This window comes from Musa acuminata, chromosome BXJ3-1 (genome assembly GCF_036884655.1).
Source record: "Musa acuminata AAA Group cultivar baxijiao chromosome BXJ3-1, Cavendish_Baxijiao_AAA, whole genome shotgun sequence".
Lineage (NCBI taxonomy): Eukaryota > Viridiplantae > Streptophyta > Magnoliopsida > Zingiberales > Musaceae > Musa > Musa acuminata.
The window spans coordinates 44,222,080-44,241,633 of NC_088349.1; the positions used below are offsets into that span (position 1 = coordinate 44,222,080).

Genomic DNA, 19,554 nt, shown 5'->3' on the forward strand with positions numbered 1-19,554 from the left:
GTTACGGAGATGACGACGAGGGCGGGCGGCCAATCCACCACGGAATCAAACCATAACTGCCCCAATCAGAGCTAATGTTATCGTGACACGGCCATTGCCGAAACAAAGTGACCCCCCATGTACAACAAGACAAAAAGACTAATGGGCCAACTCAAGAATGTGCGTGGCTCTCTTATCCGACCCAAAAACGACGTAACCTTATTTACCCATTTGAAATCGAGGAAGCCACGTCCTCCCTCCGCTTCGCTCTCCACTCTTTCTACTTCTACGTCAAGGCCAAGATCCGGAGATGGATCGCGAGCGACGTGGATCTCCCACCGAGCCCTTCTTCTTCTTCTTCTTCGATCCAAGGTCCGAGGCTGTGATTTCAAAACATCAGATCTGGCGTTCTTTTCCTTTGTTAGAGATCGAGGTTAGGTCGGTGCAAGGAAGAGACGGTGAAAGATGCTTCGGCTGCGGGCGTTTCGCCAGACCAACGGCAAGATCGTCAAGATCCAGCTTCACCCTACCTATCCCTGGCTTGTCACCGCCGACAACTCCGACCACGTCTCCGTCTGGAATTGGGAGCACCGCCAGGTCCGAGAATCTCATTCTTGCCTTCCTTTTTTTTCTTTTTCTTTCATGTTCCACTCTGTTTCTTCTTTAGGGTTACATTGGTTTTCACGACATCTTTGATCTGGTTCTTGATAGGTGATATATGAGCTGAAGGCCGGCGGCGTCGATGAGCGGCGCTTGGTTGGGACGAAGCTGGAGAAGCTCGCCGAAGGAGAAACTGGTACGCGAGTTGATTTCGTACGTTTCTCGTCTTAGTTTGGTTTTCTGTTGATGCTTGAAGATTACCAATTGGCTTAACGATGAGAATACGGGACTTGTCTTTTTCTCGAGTCTTTATGTTTATAAGAGTTCTTAATTTACTCGTGATAACTCAGTTATTCCGGTAAAATTAGAGGTTCCGCTCCTCAAGTTGAGTTCGGCTGTTGCAACTTCTACCACTATTATATGCTGCGTCCCAGATATGCCAAGTCTGCCAATGCCTGTTGGTATTTGGGACATTGCACTAGGCTGGTTTGTTTGGGAGTCCTCTTCTATTATGTTGATAAAATTGTTCAAGAATTTAAAATTCGAACGTAAACTAAACAAATTTGGTAACCTCTTTTTTGTGACATGAGATGGTGATTTAAATATACAAGGCAATCTAATGAACTTGATTTATTCATAATGGTTACCGATAGTGGGTTAACGATTTTTCCTTTGGTATCAGCTCTCGTATTACGCACAGGGCACCTAAATTCTTCTTAAGTTGTTTGTTAAATGTGCCAATTGACAGGCAATATTTGAAAACGTTACCATTCAAGTTGGTGAAATATGACAGATATTATCTGGACCTTGTTTAGGTAGAAGAGTGCTTGAAGAATAGTAAGGTGGATTAGCTTGTACTCAAGCATAATGGATAACGATCATTAATAATGATAAAGCTGGTGGCAGAAATTTGGTTGTAGTGCATCTGTCACACTTCTTTGGTTCCAGCGACCTATGCTGATGGCATTGTTAGCAAGAAAATGCTTGCTTTCCTGTTTTGACCAGAAACGGAAATGATCATCGTTTAATGTAATCACTTGCAAATTGCTTTTTATTTAAATTTGTGATGATAAATATTTCCAATTGTATATGAACTGAAACATGCATCTGTTAGTAGTTCTTTATCAGCTTTATCTTCATTATGCTGACAGAGTTCAGAGGAAAACCTACAGAGGCTATACGTGGAGGAAGGTAATGAATTTTATTGGTTTTGTTTTTTTTTTTCGTTTGAATTTCTTCGTGGTCTTTCACAGGCTTTACTGAAACATTAATTTATGAGTACTTTAGTGTGAAGCAAGTTGGTTTCTATGATGATGATGTGCGGTTCTGGCAACACTGGCGGAATCGCTCTGCAGCTGCTGAAGCACCATCTGCTGCCAATCAACAATCCTCAGCTTTTAGTTCACCTATTCCATCCACTAGAGGAAGACATTTTATCGTCATTTGCTGTGAGAACAAAGCCATATTTTTGGATTTGGTTACTATGCGAGGGCGTGATGTTCCTAAGCAAGAGCTCGATAACAGGTCTCTTCTATGGTATGACATATCATTCCAACCTTTTTCTTCTCTGGTTTTTCTGTGGACTGTAAAACAGTCATTTAAGTATTATGTATAAAGTATGCAGGTCTCTTTTCTTATCCCTCTGTATAAATTAATACCTTCTTTTGCTTTCTCTACTTTGGGTAAATATTTTGGTTCCAAATGATAATGTGGACTCTAGGATAAATAATAATGTGGACCTGGTTATAGCTTTTCTAAATAAAGGTACAATACATGCTTTTTAGATGTAATCATGGTTTTTTAAACAAGTTTTCATAAACCTATTAATTTCTTTGACTTGAATTTGCCTTTATTGACTTGCTTAAGTTTAATGATTTACATGGAATACAATTGTTAATTTTGTTCCACATATTAAGATCTTGGTGATTGGTGGGGGGCCTTGTTTGACTGTAATGTCATAATGGAAATATTGGTCAAAAGCATGTTGTATGCCTTGTATGTTCTTAGACCTCACATAAACATTTTGAAAAAACAAAGCAGCAAAATGAACCTTTAATAACAAAAGTAGAAATAGAATATAAAAATGAAACGAAGAACAAAAAGAGTAAACTTGTCTATGAAAAATAAAAAGGAAGAAAAATAAGATAAATGGTAACTTTTCCTCTCCCCTCTTTCTCCCTCCCCCTCTCTCTCTTTTTGTTGCGGTGGTACTGCAATAGTCTTTGGTTGAAACTATATCTGGGTTTGTATATTGATAAGTGCCAGCCTACTTTCTGGTTCTTAATTGGACTGGCAAAAGTTGGATGGAATGGTATCAACCAATCAGGTTTTTAATCATATATTTCTCAGCAGCTAAGAAGTTCTGTTTTATTTTTTGAGTCAACTCATTGTGTTTCTTTTATGTTAAGTGTTTGACCATTGCCTATGATTGTTGTTACCTTTATCGTAATTGGTAGAGGAAACTGTTGCTGCTAAAATATTGTTGATTCCTTTATAATTTTGGATGTAGTTAATGCTGTTGCAACTGTTGTCTAGGGCATTGGTTTTGATAATCTTTTGCTATGGCATGTTAAGATCTTGGTCCAGTATCGATACTTTCTTTTACTAAATAATTAATCAAAAATATGTTTTAAGACCTATTATGAATTATTGATACGAGGGTGATGCATAATGGATTTTGAAAAAAAGCTGACAGTATAGTTGTATTTGTCGAAATAAGTTTTTTGAATAGAAAAGGAACAAACTCATGATAAAACTTTAATAAGATAAAAAAGAAAGCTCACCACCAAGTTTAATATCATAAAGGGATACAGAAAGTTCATCACCCCAAGGATAATAAATAAGGATACAAAACTAAAAGCAAAATACTCATCACTCAAAGATGTATCCAAGAGATACAGAGTTTAAAAGAGCACTCCAAGAGAGCTTCTGCCGATATAATCAGTTTCTAAACTCCTTTATAACCCTAAAACATCAAAATAAGTACTAGTGCATGAAACAACCCTTCGTGCATAGGGAATTACAAGATTAAGTGTTTTACAACTGGTAACTAACTCCTTTAATGCATTCCTTAGTCACGAATAATGATAACATCTTGAAATAGCTTTAAATTTGTGTAGGGAATATGCTTATGAGTTGTCATATTTGAGTGGGCTGAGTTGAAAACTACGAGGCAATATTGTGGGCTGAAAAAAATATCATAGCATCAGCAAGGTCCTTCTGAGCAGATTAGCAGTCTCATATTTCAGACCTCCTAAGTATCTTGCAATGGTTTGCTCTTCTGGTTCCATAAGCTCTCCTTTTAAAATGAGATTATCGAATTCTACTGTGTACTCCTCCATACTAAGATCTTTTTGCTTGAAATCATGGATTTTGAGAAAGATCTCTTGCCTATAATTGTCAGGTAAATATTTTCTCTTCAGCTCCCTTTTCATTTTCTCCCGTGTCACGATCATACTCTTCCCCTCACGTTCTCTTTGTTTCTTCAGATTTTCCCATCAAAAAGATGCATTCCGTCTAAATTTGAGTGCCACAAATTTTACCTTCTTTTGTTTTAGTGGTTTATAAAAATCGAAAATTCTTTCTATTGTATTAAGCTAATCAATAAAGTCATCAACATTAATTTTACCTTCAAACTCCGGAATATCCAGTCTTGGGTTGTATTTATTCTATCACTCGTCTTGGACTCCATGTTTTGCTCAAAATCTTCTTGACTCCCTTGGAAAAGGAGGTGTATTATCATCAGAAGTAAACTCTTAGACTTTATTTTCATGCTGGTTGTTTCTACTTCGAAAATTTTCAATTATTTCAATTTTTTTCTTGCAGACTATGCAACAATCTTTGTAGCTGCAGCCTTAACGACTCAACATTATCTTCATGGTTGCTACCTTCACCAACTACATCTTTTCCATTCTGCCTTGTTATGATCCTAACCTTTAGCTCTTCTACCAAACTGATACGGGGTGATGCAGAATGGATTTTGAAAGAAAGCCGATAGTACAGTTGTATTTGTCGAAATAAATTTTTCGTATAGAAAAAGAATAAACTCACGATAAAACTTTAATAAGATCGAAAAGAAAGCTCACCACTAAGTTTAATATTACAAAGGGATATAGAAAGTTCACTACCCTGAGGATAATAAACAAGGATACAGAACTTAAAATAAAAGACTCACCACTCAAGAACACATCCAAGAGATTCAGAGTTTAAGAGAGTTTAAGAGGAGATGTTAAAGACTCACCACTCCAAGAGAACTTCTGCCAATATCATCAGTTTCTAAACTCCTTTCTAACCCTAAAGCACCAAAATAAGTACTAGTGCATGAAACAACCCTTCATGCATAGAAAATTATGGGATTAAGTGTTTTATAGCTGGTAACTAACTCCTTTAATGCGTTCCTTAGTCATGAAGAAAAGTATCTTGAAATAACTTTAACTTTGTGTAAGGAATATGCTCATTAACTGTCATATTTGAGTGGGCTGAGTTGAAAATTATGAGGCAACATTATGGGTTTAAAAAAATACCATAGCATCAACAAGGTCCATATAAACAGATTGTAGCAAATTAGACATTTCCGTGTCAAGTATGTAATAAAAACACATTTATAAAAACTTGTAAAATGCATGAAGTCAAAAAATTCTGATGAACATGCAATAATCATGATATCCTGGCCACTAAGCTTAGTTTTGCTTCTAGTTTCTATTGGAATAATAGAACAAGTAGATTGCAGTTGCTGATGTGGAACTAATTCTTAGCTATGTGACCACAATGAGTAAAAATGTCATTATTTATGCTGTCATTCTGAGTCACAAGTCAAATTTGGTAAAATGAGATTTATTATCAACATCATATTATGGTCCATCCATACCAGTAGGATGACTGTGACCATGAGAAAGTCCTATTTCTCAGCCAAATACTCTCATCCATTTGAATTCATCTACCTCCTTCTCTTTGCTTTGTCTTTTCTTTCTTAAACCAATCTAGTGGATAATTTGGTGCCATGATTGTCATTTTGGATGGCATGGGTGAATTACTTGTTTTTAATCCTCACTCCACCAATCTGTATTTGTGAATAAAAAATGTAAGATCCATGATACTGGCCTCATGAAGACCAACCTTACTTTATTATTGTGGACCTCATGACCAAGTTAGATGGAGAAGTATTTTTATTCTTTTTAAATTGTTGTTCATTGATAATATTTAATGAATTTACTGAGTGTGATGAGTGATCTTGCCTCTTGTGGATGCTGTAATTACATGAGCTAAGCTAATTATGATTAATGGTGCTAGAGATAGAAAAACTCATAAGAAGACTTTATTCAAACTACTAAAAAAAAGAATTGAATGATCTAAATTTAGTAAGATATTGTTTTACATAGAGCTCAATGGTGGAAAAAAAATTCATTTAGTCTATCCCAAATAGTTAGATCCTTACAACTTATTTTTATTGTTTAGATTGGGCCCCATAAATATTGCCAAAATGTCTGAAATTGCCTTATGAGTTGTATGGCGGAAGTTGACAAGGACCATTGTGTATGATCCTCAAATGCTGAGATGGTCTCATTGATGACATCAAGACATGCATGAGAAATGTCAGTGTCCCTTTCTAGGGCACTTGGACTAGTTTGTCCCTGAGGGGACCCCACCAATGCAAAATCCAATGGTGTTTTGAATTTCTTCTTGCAGTTTATGATGTTACTGATGGGACCTGTTTTTGGCACACAAGGATATCAAAGAATGGCTTACGTCGGCTCCCAACATTTATTTCAGAGGACTACAAAGTTTGTCTGCAGCAACCAGCTGAGAGGAAGTACGATTCTGTGCACAACGAGAATATAAGGGAGTGGTATGTGCAACTATTCAATTTAAAGGAAAGGAGGCTATTTGAATTGATATAGTCGAAAATGTCAGGAGAACTGTTGTATTGTTGCTGCAACAAACAAAAGAAAAGGAGAAAGATGTAAAAGAAAAAGACTGGGAAGAATGAACCATGTTTGGTGAAGAACTTTTATTCTAAGAAACCACTAGTCTTTTTAGATCAGCTGCATGTAACTTTTCTATATCCTGTCCTAAACTATGCCATTCTAGGTTGCTTGAAGGAATAAACATAGTTGTATTTCCTTTTCTTCTCTCAGCCTAGTTACCTTTCAAATGAACTGGAGTTTTGAGTCCTTCAAGATTTTGCTTCCCAAAATTTCAAGATCTACTGGTTGCCTATAGCTTAGGATAAAACATTAATTGGTCTTGCTCTTCTGTTTGGATAACTATTTCAGTTCTAGGGTATCCCAGAGAAAGTATGATGAGTGTTCTTGTAGAGATACAGAAAATGTAGACCAGACAGAGTTCATATCTTATAAATCTTACCTTGTTCAACTCTGATCTGAATTTGGAAGATCACTTGTCGTATGCATCACTTTAGTCTTTGAGTTTCCCTCACCTTCTTTGGTTTTGTTCATCACTTTTCTTTTTTCTCTTTGAGCAGGGAGAATTTTAGAACCGAGGGTTTTTAGAATAAGGATTTCTCACTATATTGGAAGCAAATTTGGTATCATATACTCATGCTATGACAAATTGACTGGTGGCAGGGTAGAATGTCATGGTTGCATTGCCTGTGGGCATGGCACACGGTAATATCCTACTTGCTCTTTCCTGTGTTGTCAAGGTAACCTTTGGCTGAGGCTTCTGCACCCCCTGGCAGTGAACTTTCTGCAACGGCTTGAGGATAAGATGTGGTAGTTTGATGGTTTGTAATGATTTTGTACAACATTGATGCTCTGAAATGATACAGCGGTATAATGCTGAGGAAGTCCAAATAAGACTTTGTTTCAAGCTACGGAAGGATGCCTATTTGACTGAGGATCTCACCCTTTATTATGTTTGAGAATCAATTGCCTGTCTCTAATAGCTGTCAATAGCTTTTCATTATCACTGTTGTTGCTCCTTCATTTGGGCCTTTGACTTTTCTATCAAACTGGTCTTCCATTGGTCTTCAACATTCATCATTGATTCTTTCTTGGTTGGACAGTATCTACATATAAATATCTGGACTTGTATTTCTATGCAGTATGGAGTTTCTATCCAGATCTGCTACTGGTGATGGCCCACTTGTTGCTTTTGGTGGATCAGATGGTGTAATAAGAGTTCTGTCAATGATAACATGGAAGGTTTTGACACCTACACTGTGCTGTGTCTAAATATTTGCTTGCATTGTTATTGAAAATGTTAGCTAGAGTTCCGCTTTGCAGCTTGTCCGTAGGTATACTGGTGGCCATAAAGGATCGATCACTTGCTTGATGACATTTATTTCATCTAGTGGCGAGGTAATATCTTGTTTAATTTTGGCTATTGTATTTGAGGCTAGAATAGCTTCACTTTATCCATATTAGGATTATATTGCATGTTATTGTCTTAAGAATTCCTATCAGTGATATCTACAAATATATTGTTCTCTGATCAATGCGACTTTGGTTCTCCACAGTGACTGAGAGATGATAACAACTTTGAGATGCTTTGTTCACTGATTCCTAAGTTCCTTTGAGCCCTTTTAGATTTGGTGCAGAGATATCTCGAGTTCACTGTAATAGCAGTTCGCAAAGCAGAACATGTCCATTTTAATTGTAATATACTAGAGTGGATGGCTGGATTTTCAATTGCTTAGCTACTAATTCAAATAAAATGTGGATTTAATTAAGTTTGTTAGCAGTTTAGCACCCATGGTCTTATATGATTATTTAAAGATAATTATATCATAAAGTTGCTATTTCCTTTATAGTTTTAGACTTTTACTTGATAGTTCATTAGGTAAGTTTTATGTTGTATGTGTATTTTATGCGAAATAATAATATTATATCTTGATAACTAAGATATCCGGCATAAATGATGCCAAAAACAAATCAAAACACTAAATACACCACATCTTTCTTATTTTGCATATGTATGGAGCCTGCAACATTGTATAATGATCCAAAATTGTTAAGAAAATTTTTTCTTTCAGTAATTTTTAAATATTTATTGTTTTTTAGCTGATTGGAAATTGCATACACCTTGTCATTTTGGTTATTGAAGTATAGAAAAGACCTTTAATGAACTTTGGACATGTTCAGACCTCGGAGAAATGATGCCATTCCTTGCTTCTTTTCAAAGGACAAAACATCATTCTAGCCTATTATGAGTAATATTCATGGTTGGTCTATGTAAGAACTATTTTTCTTGACCTCAGACGGGGGACAATAAGTAGAGACAATGATGCAAAATCAACTAATGTTTGTTGGTTTTGCTTCTTGAAGGGCTTCCTTGCTGATACTTTGATATCAGCAAGGCAGGGACAAAACCTGTTATCGTACATTGCTCAGAACATGCTGGGAGTTTGCAACTTGTCTTAAAGGTTGCGATTGGTGGAAGCCTAGAATCTGACTGGTATTATTTAGAAAACCGCATCACCTCAAGTTGGAAGTATGGCTCAAGCCATGCTAGGCATGGTTGATATTTGCTCAATATGTTATCCAGTAATTCTTGGTTTCTTCATCATTTGGCAAGGTCAGTTGGGAGGAAAAGAAAAATATGCGACATTTCTTGTTTGGTGGTTGACTCAGAAGAAATATGTGAGAGGGGTTATTACTTATTAGATTATCTGCATTTAAAAATAAGTCCATTAAAGTTTTGTTTGATTTTTCATGTATGTCCATGTTGCTGTGGTTTTTATATGTACAGTACCATATAATGTTAGACTGCATTTTCAGGTATTCCTAGTTTCTGGGGCAAGTGATGGTCTGCTTATAATATGGAGTGCAGACCATATCCATGATTCACGTGAACTTGTGCCCAAGCTTAGTTTAAAGGTAGCTTAATCTTCTTTTGTTTTTTCCCCTTTCTTTGCTAGTGGTTTATGATAGAATATCTGTTGCCTTCTTCCAGTTCATTTCTCAGTATATCCCTTTGTTTCTTAACAACTAAAGGATAAGTCCTCATTTTATTTCTGGATTAAGATGAAACAAATAGTGTCTGGTTAGACTAAATATACTTTGACAATAACCTTTGCAAGGCACATGATGGAGGGGTGGTGGCTGTTGAGCTTTCAAGGGTGATGGGAAGTGCACCTCAACTCATCACTATTGGTGCTGATAAAACTTTAGTTATATGGGACAGTATCTCATTCAGGGTATGTTGTATTCTGACCTGATACTCATACCATCATAAGTTTCTGTCAGTCTCTTTTGCCACAATAGTCTATATCCAATTGCAGGAACTTAGGCGTATAAAACCAGTTCCAAAACTTGCTTGTCATAGTGTGGCATCTTGGTGCCATCCCCGCGCTCCAAACCTTGATATTCTTACTTGTGTTAAAGATTCTCATATCTGGTATGCGTTTCCTCTTTCTTTGTGTAAGTTCGATCCTTTATGCTCGTTACCTAGTTGCTGAGGCATGTTTCCTTAAGTTGGGATATGCTATGGTCATTATAGTTTCTTTTGGTTTTAATAACAGGGCTATCGAGCATCCAACTTATTCAGCTTTGACGAGACCATTGTGTGAATTATCATCACTTATTCCTCCACAAGTGCTTGCATCAAATAAGAAACTCAGGGTATGCCACTAAATTTCTAGTGTCTGAATGATTGGACAAATATATCATTCTATGACATGGGAAGTTCTTTTCTTTGTCGTTTATATTGATTGGACAGTTGCAACTCTGGTTATCAGTTGTGACCCCCAAGATATTATTCAAGTTAATCACATTCTGCCTTCATAGTTTACTAGAAAGATTCAATTAGGCTAAGTGAAATCCCTTGTTTCAAAGGGTTTCATTGATGGTGCTTTTTTGCATTGTTGAACCTGTTTTTGTTGGAGGTACATATGATGCAATTGGAGGTTACGTTTTTAATCTTGCAATTCAATTTGCAAACTATTGTTAACATTATAAAATCTAAGGCTAAATTGCTGCTTTTTTAAGCATTTGGGTGCATTTTGCTCCTTTCTAGTGCATGATTGTACTTAAAGTAGTGCTTTTTTTTGAACTTTTGACATTCACTAAAGCACGGTCCAGTTGGACCATCACTTGCGAGCATGGATCTAAGGCCTTTGTATTAAATCTGGTATTTTTTTGATGATAACATGATTGTTATTTTTTTTTTCAAGGTTAACCATGTTTCAAATCATAGGTGACTTTCTTGATCACTCAATTGTTAAAGACCATTTAAGCTGACTTGGAGGTTTACTTTTTTATAATTTTCTAGTTTCCAAGAAGAATACATCATATCTTTGATCCTTGTACTTACATGGTATGTTCTTTCTTTTTGTTACTGTTGGTCAGTCATTTTACAAATAGTTTGCCTTTGTTCACATAGGAAACAGAACCTTTATTTGGTCTTCCTGAAAGAATATGTCTGAAAACAAGGGTATATATTGCAGGTGTACTGCATGGTTGTACATCCATTGCAACCACATCTTGTGGCTACAGGAACCAATATTGGTGTTATTTTAAGTGAACTCGATGCACGGGCTCTTCCAGCTGTAGCTGCTCTACCGACACCACCTGGTGGCAGAGAACATTCTGCTGTGTACACAGTTGAAAGAGAGCTCAAGTTATTAAACTTTCAACTGACTAATACTACTAATACATCTCTTGGGAGCACTGGCACCATTTCTGAAACAGGAAAATCCAGGATGGAAACTGAACAATTGCTTGTTAAGCAGACAAAGAAGCATATCAGCACTCCTGCTCCACATGATTCATTTTCTATTCTCTCCATAAGCTGTTCTGGAAAGTGAGTTTCTTTTCTTAAATAGATGTGTTATTTATACTATTTTAGTCTTTGCTTAGTTCTTTAACACCTCTATGTTCTCCGAGTAATTCTCGTTGGTCGATGGAAAGATAAACTGCAACTCCCATGCATGGCCTCCACCATCATGTTGTAGGGTTTATACCGATTTTATTCGCCTTAGCTTCCTTGGTAGCAACTTTCATTTACTTGGCCTTGTCCTCTGACTTATCGGGCTCCCTTAAGCGAATATGAGTTCTGGAGAAATCCAACTCTCCAACCTGTTACGGCCTTAGCTGGAATTGCCTAAGGCGTGATGTCACGGACTTAGCTGGTTTTGCCTAAGTCGTGCGGCACCCTTGCGTGTCCGTCCGCAAAGGTCAGCCTCCCCGAAGACTCCCATTGTCCCTTAGGACCAACAAAAGAGAGAACGAGCTAGAGAGAACGCCTCAATCGGGATCCACAAGCAAACATCTCCGAAAACACTTCATAGACAATGCAAATTACAAACAGACTTTACAAGCTCTGAACAGTGGCACAATAAAGGGTAAAATGGTCCATTACAGACCGAAAATCTCTTGCACGTGTCCACATGACACAACCTTTATTTACAAGCCTAAAGAGGCCACCAGCCCAACTAAAATGGGACTATTAAGCCTTCGGCCGACCCTCTATATGCTGTACAAGGCATGAACATGCCAAAAGACACGGACATACATGAGCATTACATCAAACATCCTGTTTCGAAGTTTGTCCGTGACAGTGAGGCACCCTTGCGGCCAAGATGCGAACTTAGCTTGCGTTGCCTAAGTCATGCTTCGCCCTTGCGATTTACGTCCGCAAAGATCAGCCCACTTATAACCTCTCGCAGGTCCCGAAGGACCTGTAAAAAGAGAAAGTTGGTTAGTTCAAAAAACGAGCGACGGACAAGTCCCGACGTCTCGCGAAAAGGGGAAGCTTTACAAGCAATTCAACGAGCACCTTGTTTGCACAAGAGAAAAGAGGGAGAGGAGGAAAACAAGGACTTTAGAGGGTTGAACGAATAGCTGCAAATCCACAAACAGCTGCTCATCGGGTGCCGGGCGCGACAACAAGTTCCCGTCAAGGTAACGTGCGAACTTGCAAAAGGTTGTTCAACGCCCGACACTATACCGAAGCCCCATCCAGCCCTGTGCCACCCAGGGGGTTTAAAGGGACTGAGATGGCTGACGTTTTGGTGAGTGGAGGCAGGCTGCAGAAAACAGCCTGCGGCACACGAAAACGGAGCTGTTTTGGGTTGTTTTGGGGCTGTTTTGCTCGGTTTGGTGAGTGGTCGCTTTGTAGCGCTGCAATTTGTTCGAACTTACATTTTTACAAGAAAAATGACTCAAAACCAAGGCAAAACAGGCTGCCAAGTAGCTGTACATATAGATGAGAGCGACGAACGGTTCATTGAACGAAGTTGATGCGGGTGCGCGACGATCGTTCGTGACATTCTCCCCCACTTAAATTGTCGACGCCCTCGTCGATGCTTGTTTGTAGTTGTTGATGATGGCCTTTTCATGTCGTAGGGCGTCTTCAGGTTCCCAATTGGCTTCGGTTCGGGGAAGCTTTCGCCACTTCACCAAGTACTGTGTCTGCTCAGCTCCATTGGGTAGCTTTATCTTGCGGTCTGCCAGAATGGTTTCAACTCGCTTCTCGTAGGAGGCTGTGATGGGAGGTAGCCGAGTTGGAACACTTCGGGAAGCATCTTGCGGATCCGAGTGGTAGGCTTTTAGGTTGCTGGCGTGAAGAACGTTGTGAATTTTGAACCACGCCGGCAGCTGCAACTTATAAGAGACGTTACCTACCCTGTTGATAATTAGGAAGGGCCCTTCATACTTGCGCAACAATCCTTTGTGGACTTTGTTCCTAACGAATTGGAGTGATGTTGGTTGGAGCTTTACCAACACCAAATCGCCAACTTTGAACTCTTGCGGTCGCCTTCCCAAATCTGCCCACTTCTTCATCCTTTTTGCCGCCTTCTCCAAGTACGCCTGCGCAATATCTGCATTTCGGTGCCACTCCTTTGCGATGTGGTAGGCTGACGGACTACTCCCAGTGTACCCAATTGCCATGGTGTGCGGAGTCGACGGTTATTGTCTTGTAATGATCTCGAAGGGGCTCTTGTTGGATGCAGAGCTCCGCTGCAAGTTGTAGGAGAATTGGGCAATTTCCAACAGCTTCACCCAATCTCGTTGGTTGGCACTCACGTAGTGCCGAAGGTATTGCTCCAGGGGCGAGTTTATCCTTTCAGTCTGACCATCCGTTTAGGGGTGGAGGCTAGTGGAGAAGTATAACTTTGACCCCAATAATTTGAATAGCTCGATCCAAAATCGTCCCAGGAACCGAGCGTCTCGATCACTAATGATATTATGCAGGACTCCCCAATACTTCACCACATCCTTTATCATCAGCTTGGCCGCCTCTTCTGCTGAACAGTGTAGGGGAGCAGTAATGAAAGTTGCATACTTTGAAAACCGATCGACCACCACGAGTATCGATCCGAGTCTCCCTACAAGTGGCAAGCTTGATATGAAGTCCAAGGAAATGCTCTCCCACGGTCTTTCTGGTACGGGCAACGGCTCCAAAAGTCCCACCGACTTCCGCTGCTCCACCTTGTCTTGTTGGCAAGTAAGATATATTCAAACATATTCCTCCACATCAGTCCCCATCTTCGGCTAGTAGAAGGCCTTCTCCATGAGAGCCAACATTCTGTGAATGCTTGGGTGTCCAGCCCAAAGGGAATCGTGACACTCTCTTAAGAGTTCATGCATCAAATTGGCCACTCGAGGAACATAAACCCTATTTCCTTTTGTGTAAATGAGTCCCTCCTGGACCCAAAATCGTCGTGCCTTGCCTTCTTTAATGAGTTGCATCAGGATAACTGCCTGGGGGTCACTATACAGTCCATCCCTGATCCTGGAAAGGAAGTTGGAGTACAATTGACTTGCTTGGCCTTCGCCCTCCAATTATGCGACATTCACGCGCTCCACTTTCCGACTCAATGTATCGGCCACGACATTTGCCTTCCCAGGCTTATCCTCCATTGCCATATCAAATTCAGCCAAGAAGTCCTACCATCGTTCTTGTTTTGGGGTGAAGTTTCTTCTGTGTTTGGAAATAGCTCAGAGCGAGGTTGTCTGTCCTCAGCACAAATCGCGATCCGAGAAGGTAGTGTCACCAAACTCGTAGATAGTGGATCACCGCTGTCATCTCCTTCTCATGCACTGGATACCGCCGCTCGGTCTCATTGAGCTTGTGGCTCTCGTAGGCCACCGAATGACCCTCTTGCATGAGTACTCCCCCAATGGCGAAGTTCGAAGCATCTGTATGGACTTCAAAAGGCTCCCCATAGTCTGGCAATTTGAGCACTGGTTCTTCCATAACAACAGCCTTCAGATCTTGGAATGCTATTTCACATTTGTCCGACCACTTCCAAGGCTGCTCCTTCTTTAGCAACTCCGTCAGTGGAGTTGCATGCTTCGAGTACCCCGTTATGAAGCGTCGATAGTAGTTGACGAAACCAAGGAAGGATCTTAACTCTAGCACCTTCTTTGGAGTTCGCCATTCCGCAACCGCTTGCACTTTTGATTTGTCCATGCGAATGGAACCATCACCGATTCGATGCCCCAAGAATAAGATCTTCGTTTGGGCGAAGTAGCATTTCTCCTTTTTTACGAACAAAGTGTTCTCCCTGAGAACCTTGAAAATTGTCCGAAGGTGCTGAACATGCTCCTCGAGCGTTTGGTTGTATACGATGATATCGTCTAAGTAGACGACCACGAACTTGTCCAAATACTCCTTGAATAGTTGGTTCATGAGAGTGCAGAACGTGGTCGGAACGTTGGTTAAGCCTAAAGGCATCACCAAGAACTCAAACGCTCCATACTTGGTCACACAGGTAGTCTTCGCTTCGTCGCCTTTAGCAATGCGCACCTGCCAATACCCCGACCGAAGGTCGAGTTTCGTGAAATACTTAGCTTTGCCCAACTGGTCGAACAAGTCCGCGATGAGCGGGATTGTTTACTTGTTCTTCATTGTCACTTTGTTAAGGGCTCGGTAATCGACGCATAATCGGAGGCTCCCATCTTGTTTCTTCTGGAAGAGAACTGGAGCTCCGAAAGGTGCTTTAGAGCTGCGGATGAGACCACTGCTTAGCAGTTCACCTAACTGCTTTCTGAGTTTTGCCAACTCTGGCGGGGACATGCGGTACGGTGGTATCGCTGGAGGTTTCACTTCTGGCTCCAGCTCGGTGCTGTGATCCATGCCTCTGCGTGGCGGAAGAGTTTTCGACAACTCGGGTGGCATAACGTCATTGAACTCTTTCAGGACGTTCGCCACCACAACAGGTTCTTGAATGGCCTTCTCGTTGAGTGGCTCTAGCTTCATAACAGTCACGAATGTTAATTCACCTTTTCGCACCCCTTTCTTCAGTTGTAATGTCGATATGTGTTGGGGCTCCTTGGTTCCTCTCCGAGAGACGGGAACCACGCAGGGGTCGTCACCTCCCATCATACATAGGGAGTTTAAGAACGACATTGGCACCAACTTCGCCGCGTGCATAAACTCTATTCTAAGAATCACTTGGAAGTCATCTAGTGGCATTGCCATCATGTTGGTGTTCCCGCTCCATGTCTCGATTTTGATGGGAACTCCCTTCGCCAACCCGGAGATTCGCTTGGCCTCCGAGTTCACCGCCTTCATTTGGCTTGGGCTCTTCTCCAAGATCAACCCAAGTCGCTGTGCTTCTCAATCGGCTATGAAGTTGTGGGTAGCGCCCGTGTCCACCATTGCATGGGTCGTTTGGCCATTTAGCTTAATGTCCACATACATCAGCTCACTACTTCCTAGTTTTTGTAGCTTTGTCTTCATGTTCTCCCCCACTTGACCCCGCATGGTGTTCAACAAACGCATTGCTCCCATCCGGGGTCCTTACGACTCCTCGTAGTCGCTGCTGGATTTAGAACTGCTCGAACTAAGGGCAACAGCTTTGCCCTTGTCCGATCGAGGGGGGGGGGGGATGGATGGAAGCCGTCAAAGCATTGAGTGCCTGTTTTTGTGGGCACTCCCTCACCATGTGCGGTCCTCCGCACAAGAAGCATCCTCCAAGTTTTGAGGCCTTGCCTTTCAGGTTTGGCCCTTTGTGGGAACTCTTCTTCTTTTGTTCGCCCCTGAGCTCCTTCCCTCGAGAATGTTTTGGAGGGCGATTGCCTGAAGATTGTTTCCTTCTCCCTGGGTCTTCGGAGGAAACAAAGTCGGTTAGCCTTTCTGCAGGAGCAATTGCCCCGACCACATCGGTGACATTCCTTCGATTTAGTTCCTGTTGAGCCCATGACTTTAAACCATCGAGGAAGCTGAACAACTTGTCCTTCTCGGACATGTCCTGTATGTCCAGCATTAGTGCAGAAAATTGTTTCACATAGTCTCAAATGGTGATACTCTGGCGGAGTTGTCTCAACTTCCTTCTTGCGACGAACTCTGTGTTCTCCGGTAGGAACTGAGTTCTCAACTCCCGCTTTAAGTCCTCCCATGTGTCAACCCGACACCGACCTTATTAGATCTCCTCCCAACGGGTTCGCCATCAAAGTTTCGCATCTCCATTCAGATACATTGTTGCTATAGAAACTTTGGTATCTTCAGAATTGGGCCTCGTAGCTCGAAAGTATTGTTCCATGTCGAACAGAAAATTCTCGAGCTCTTTGGCATCTCTGGCCCCTCCATAACCATGAGGCTCGGGTGCCCTCAAGTTTTGTGGTGGTGCAACGCGGGTGTTGCTTCCTCCCGCATATAGTGCTCTTATGAGAATGGCCACCTTTGAAGTGAGTTCCGCTACAACATCCTGTAAGTGTTGCACGGAGTCTTTGGTGTCATCAGACAGTCGGTCGACTAGGGCCTCGACCTTGTCGATCCTGTACTCCGCTTCCTCTTGTGAGCTCTCTACCCCAACAAGCCTTTGTTGGCCATGGTAGAGTTCCTCCATGCTCGCTTCAAGAACATCCAAGCGGGTTTCCGCCGTTGTGAGTCTCTTATTGTGAATCTTTTTCCCAGTTGACGCTCCAGATTGTGTCTCCTCCGCTCGCGGAGAGTAGCCAACTTCTCGCTCATCATGTTCGCTGTCACGCTCCTCTTGAGCGCCTCCAACAGCCTGAGAGCGAGTGTGCATATGCAGCCCACCTGCGGCTGCTTGGGGCAAGGGTCTGACTTGCCCCGTCTTGCTTGATTCGCCACGATGCTTTGCCATGGCGAAGTTCCTTCGCTGCTCGCTCGAAGTGCTTGCCCGCTCTGATACCACAATGTCACGACCTTAGCTGGAATTGCCTAAGGCGTGAGGCACCCTTGCGGTCGAGACGCGAACTTAGCTTACGTTGCCTAAGTCGCGCTTCGCCCTTGCAATTTGCGTCCGCAAAGATCAGCCCACTTGTAACCTCTCGCAGGTCCCGAAGGACCTGTAAAAAGAGAAAGTTGGTTAGTTCAAAGAACGAGCGACGGACAAGTCCCGACGTCTTGCGAAAAGGGGAAGCTTTATAAGTAATTCAGCGAGCACCTTGCGTGCACAAGAGAAAAGAGGGAGAGGAGGAAAACAAGGACTTTAGAGGGTTGAACGAATAGCTGCAAGTCCACAAACAGCTGCTCACTGGGTGCCGGGCGCGACAACAAGTTCCCGTCAAGGTAACGTGCGAACTTGCGAAAGGTTGTTCAACGCCCGACACTATACCGAAGCCCCATCCAGCCCTGTGCCACCCGGGAGGTTCAAAGGGGCTGAGATGGCTGACGTTTTGGTGAGCGGAGGCGCACTGCAGAAAACAGCCCGTGACACACGAAAATGGAGCTGTTTTGGGTTGTTTTGGGGTTGTTTTGCTCGGTTCGGTGAGCGGTCGCTTTGTAGCGTTGTAACTTGTTCGAACTTACATTTTTACAAGCAAAATGACTCAAAACCAAGGCAAAACAGGCTGCCAAGTAGCTGTACATGTAGATGAGAGCGACGAACGGTTCGTTGAACAGAGTTGTTGCGGGTGCGCGATGACCATTCGTGACAAACCGCTCCAATTATACCTCTGTATGATCAAGTCCCCCCCCATGGGACTCATTAGTACTTGCATTCGAAATTCTCCCTCGGTGGTACACAACCCCCATATGCTGATTACCAAGACTTTTATCTTATGCAAAATTCGATCCACGCATGGAAGACCTGCCTCTGCGATACTATGATATTCACTCTTTGAATCCATAGTCTTTCTTATTGTCGTGTTATTTACTAAAGTGGAGCTCCCAGTAGCTCCCGATCATACCTCCGTATGATATAGTCCCTCATAGGACTAGTTTTATGTGTATCACATTGCCACGAACTGTTTCACCACGATCCGTTGTACCATGTTACCTCATGGTGATATCTCTATTGCATTCTGATTATTGTGGGATGAACTCGGATTGCGATCCCTCCTTGTGTGGCCTCTGCCAACACATCGCAGGGCCTCTTCCACCTTCAATTGTGTTCCCTCCACTGACAATCAACCTTCGTCTACCAGCTTTTGGGTCACACCTAAACGAAGCACAGCTCTAGGATAGCTCGTCGCCTAGTAGCTCCCGAAGTCCACCGACTTTGCTAAAATTGATGCACCATTATTTGGATCTTGGGCCTCTGCCCCCACCAGCATAATCTTCATTGCGCACCGCTTCCTTCATGGCAACTTGAATGACAGCACTCTGGCGTATTCTTCAAGAGTACTCGCCTCCGCATCCTCTTGCTCTGTGCCAAGGCCTTCTAAACCCAACTTCGTCTCCGCAAGTTGAGTCGTCTTGGTTCCTCTGTCAAATACTTCTTCGAGATAGGGTGCATGTGTCTCGAAGCTCCCTTCGTCTTTGGCACTATGCAGGATGAGACTGCTCCATCAGAATAAAGGACTCATGGAACGACATGATCCCGCTCTTGCCTCTGCAAGTGTTCATATCCTTGACCTCTGTCAAAGGAAAGCTTCATGCCTTCGCTTCATGTTTCATCTTCTATGTCGACTCCCTTCATGCGGCTTGGGTACTTTACCAAGTTACACCCAAGTTGCTCCGCTCCTCGATTTGCATTGAGTTGATCTCCATATCGACTTCAAGTGTGCATTCATTTTGTGTTGTCTTGAGTTGCTCCCCCACTTGATCTCACAATGCATCCACCAATGCATTAGCTCATGTGAGATCATGCGATGACTC

The 19,554-nt window shown here is 41.9% G+C and overlaps 1 protein-coding gene across 2 annotated transcripts in view; it reads left to right on the forward strand.

Moving 5' to 3' along the window:
- The first annotated feature begins 224 nt into the window (after positions 1 to 224).
- Positions 225 to 19,554, forward strand: part of LOC135581059 (uncharacterized) — a 73,646-nt gene continuing 54,316 nt past the window's right edge. Inside the window, exons 1-11 of one of the 2 annotated variants that reach the window (XM_065135750.1) lie at positions 225 to 576; positions 691 to 775; positions 1,731 to 1,770; positions 1,867 to 2,115; positions 7,643 to 7,742; positions 7,824 to 7,898; positions 9,318 to 9,416; positions 9,620 to 9,736; positions 9,821 to 9,936; positions 10,061 to 10,160; positions 10,985 to 11,340. In XM_065135750.1, the coding sequence (XP_064991822.1) occupies positions 445 to 576; positions 691 to 775; positions 1,731 to 1,770; positions 1,867 to 2,115; positions 7,643 to 7,742; positions 7,824 to 7,898; positions 9,318 to 9,416; positions 9,620 to 9,736; positions 9,821 to 9,936; positions 10,061 to 10,160; positions 10,985 to 11,340 (1,469 nt within the window). In that variant the 5' untranslated portion in view covers positions 225 to 444. Of the gene's footprint in view, positions 577 to 690; positions 776 to 1,730; positions 1,771 to 1,866; positions 2,116 to 7,642; positions 7,743 to 7,823; positions 7,899 to 9,317; positions 9,417 to 9,619; positions 9,737 to 9,820; positions 9,937 to 10,060; positions 10,161 to 10,984; positions 11,341 to 19,554 lie in introns of those variants that run through there. The other variant, XM_065135751.1, reaches the window with a different exon arrangement.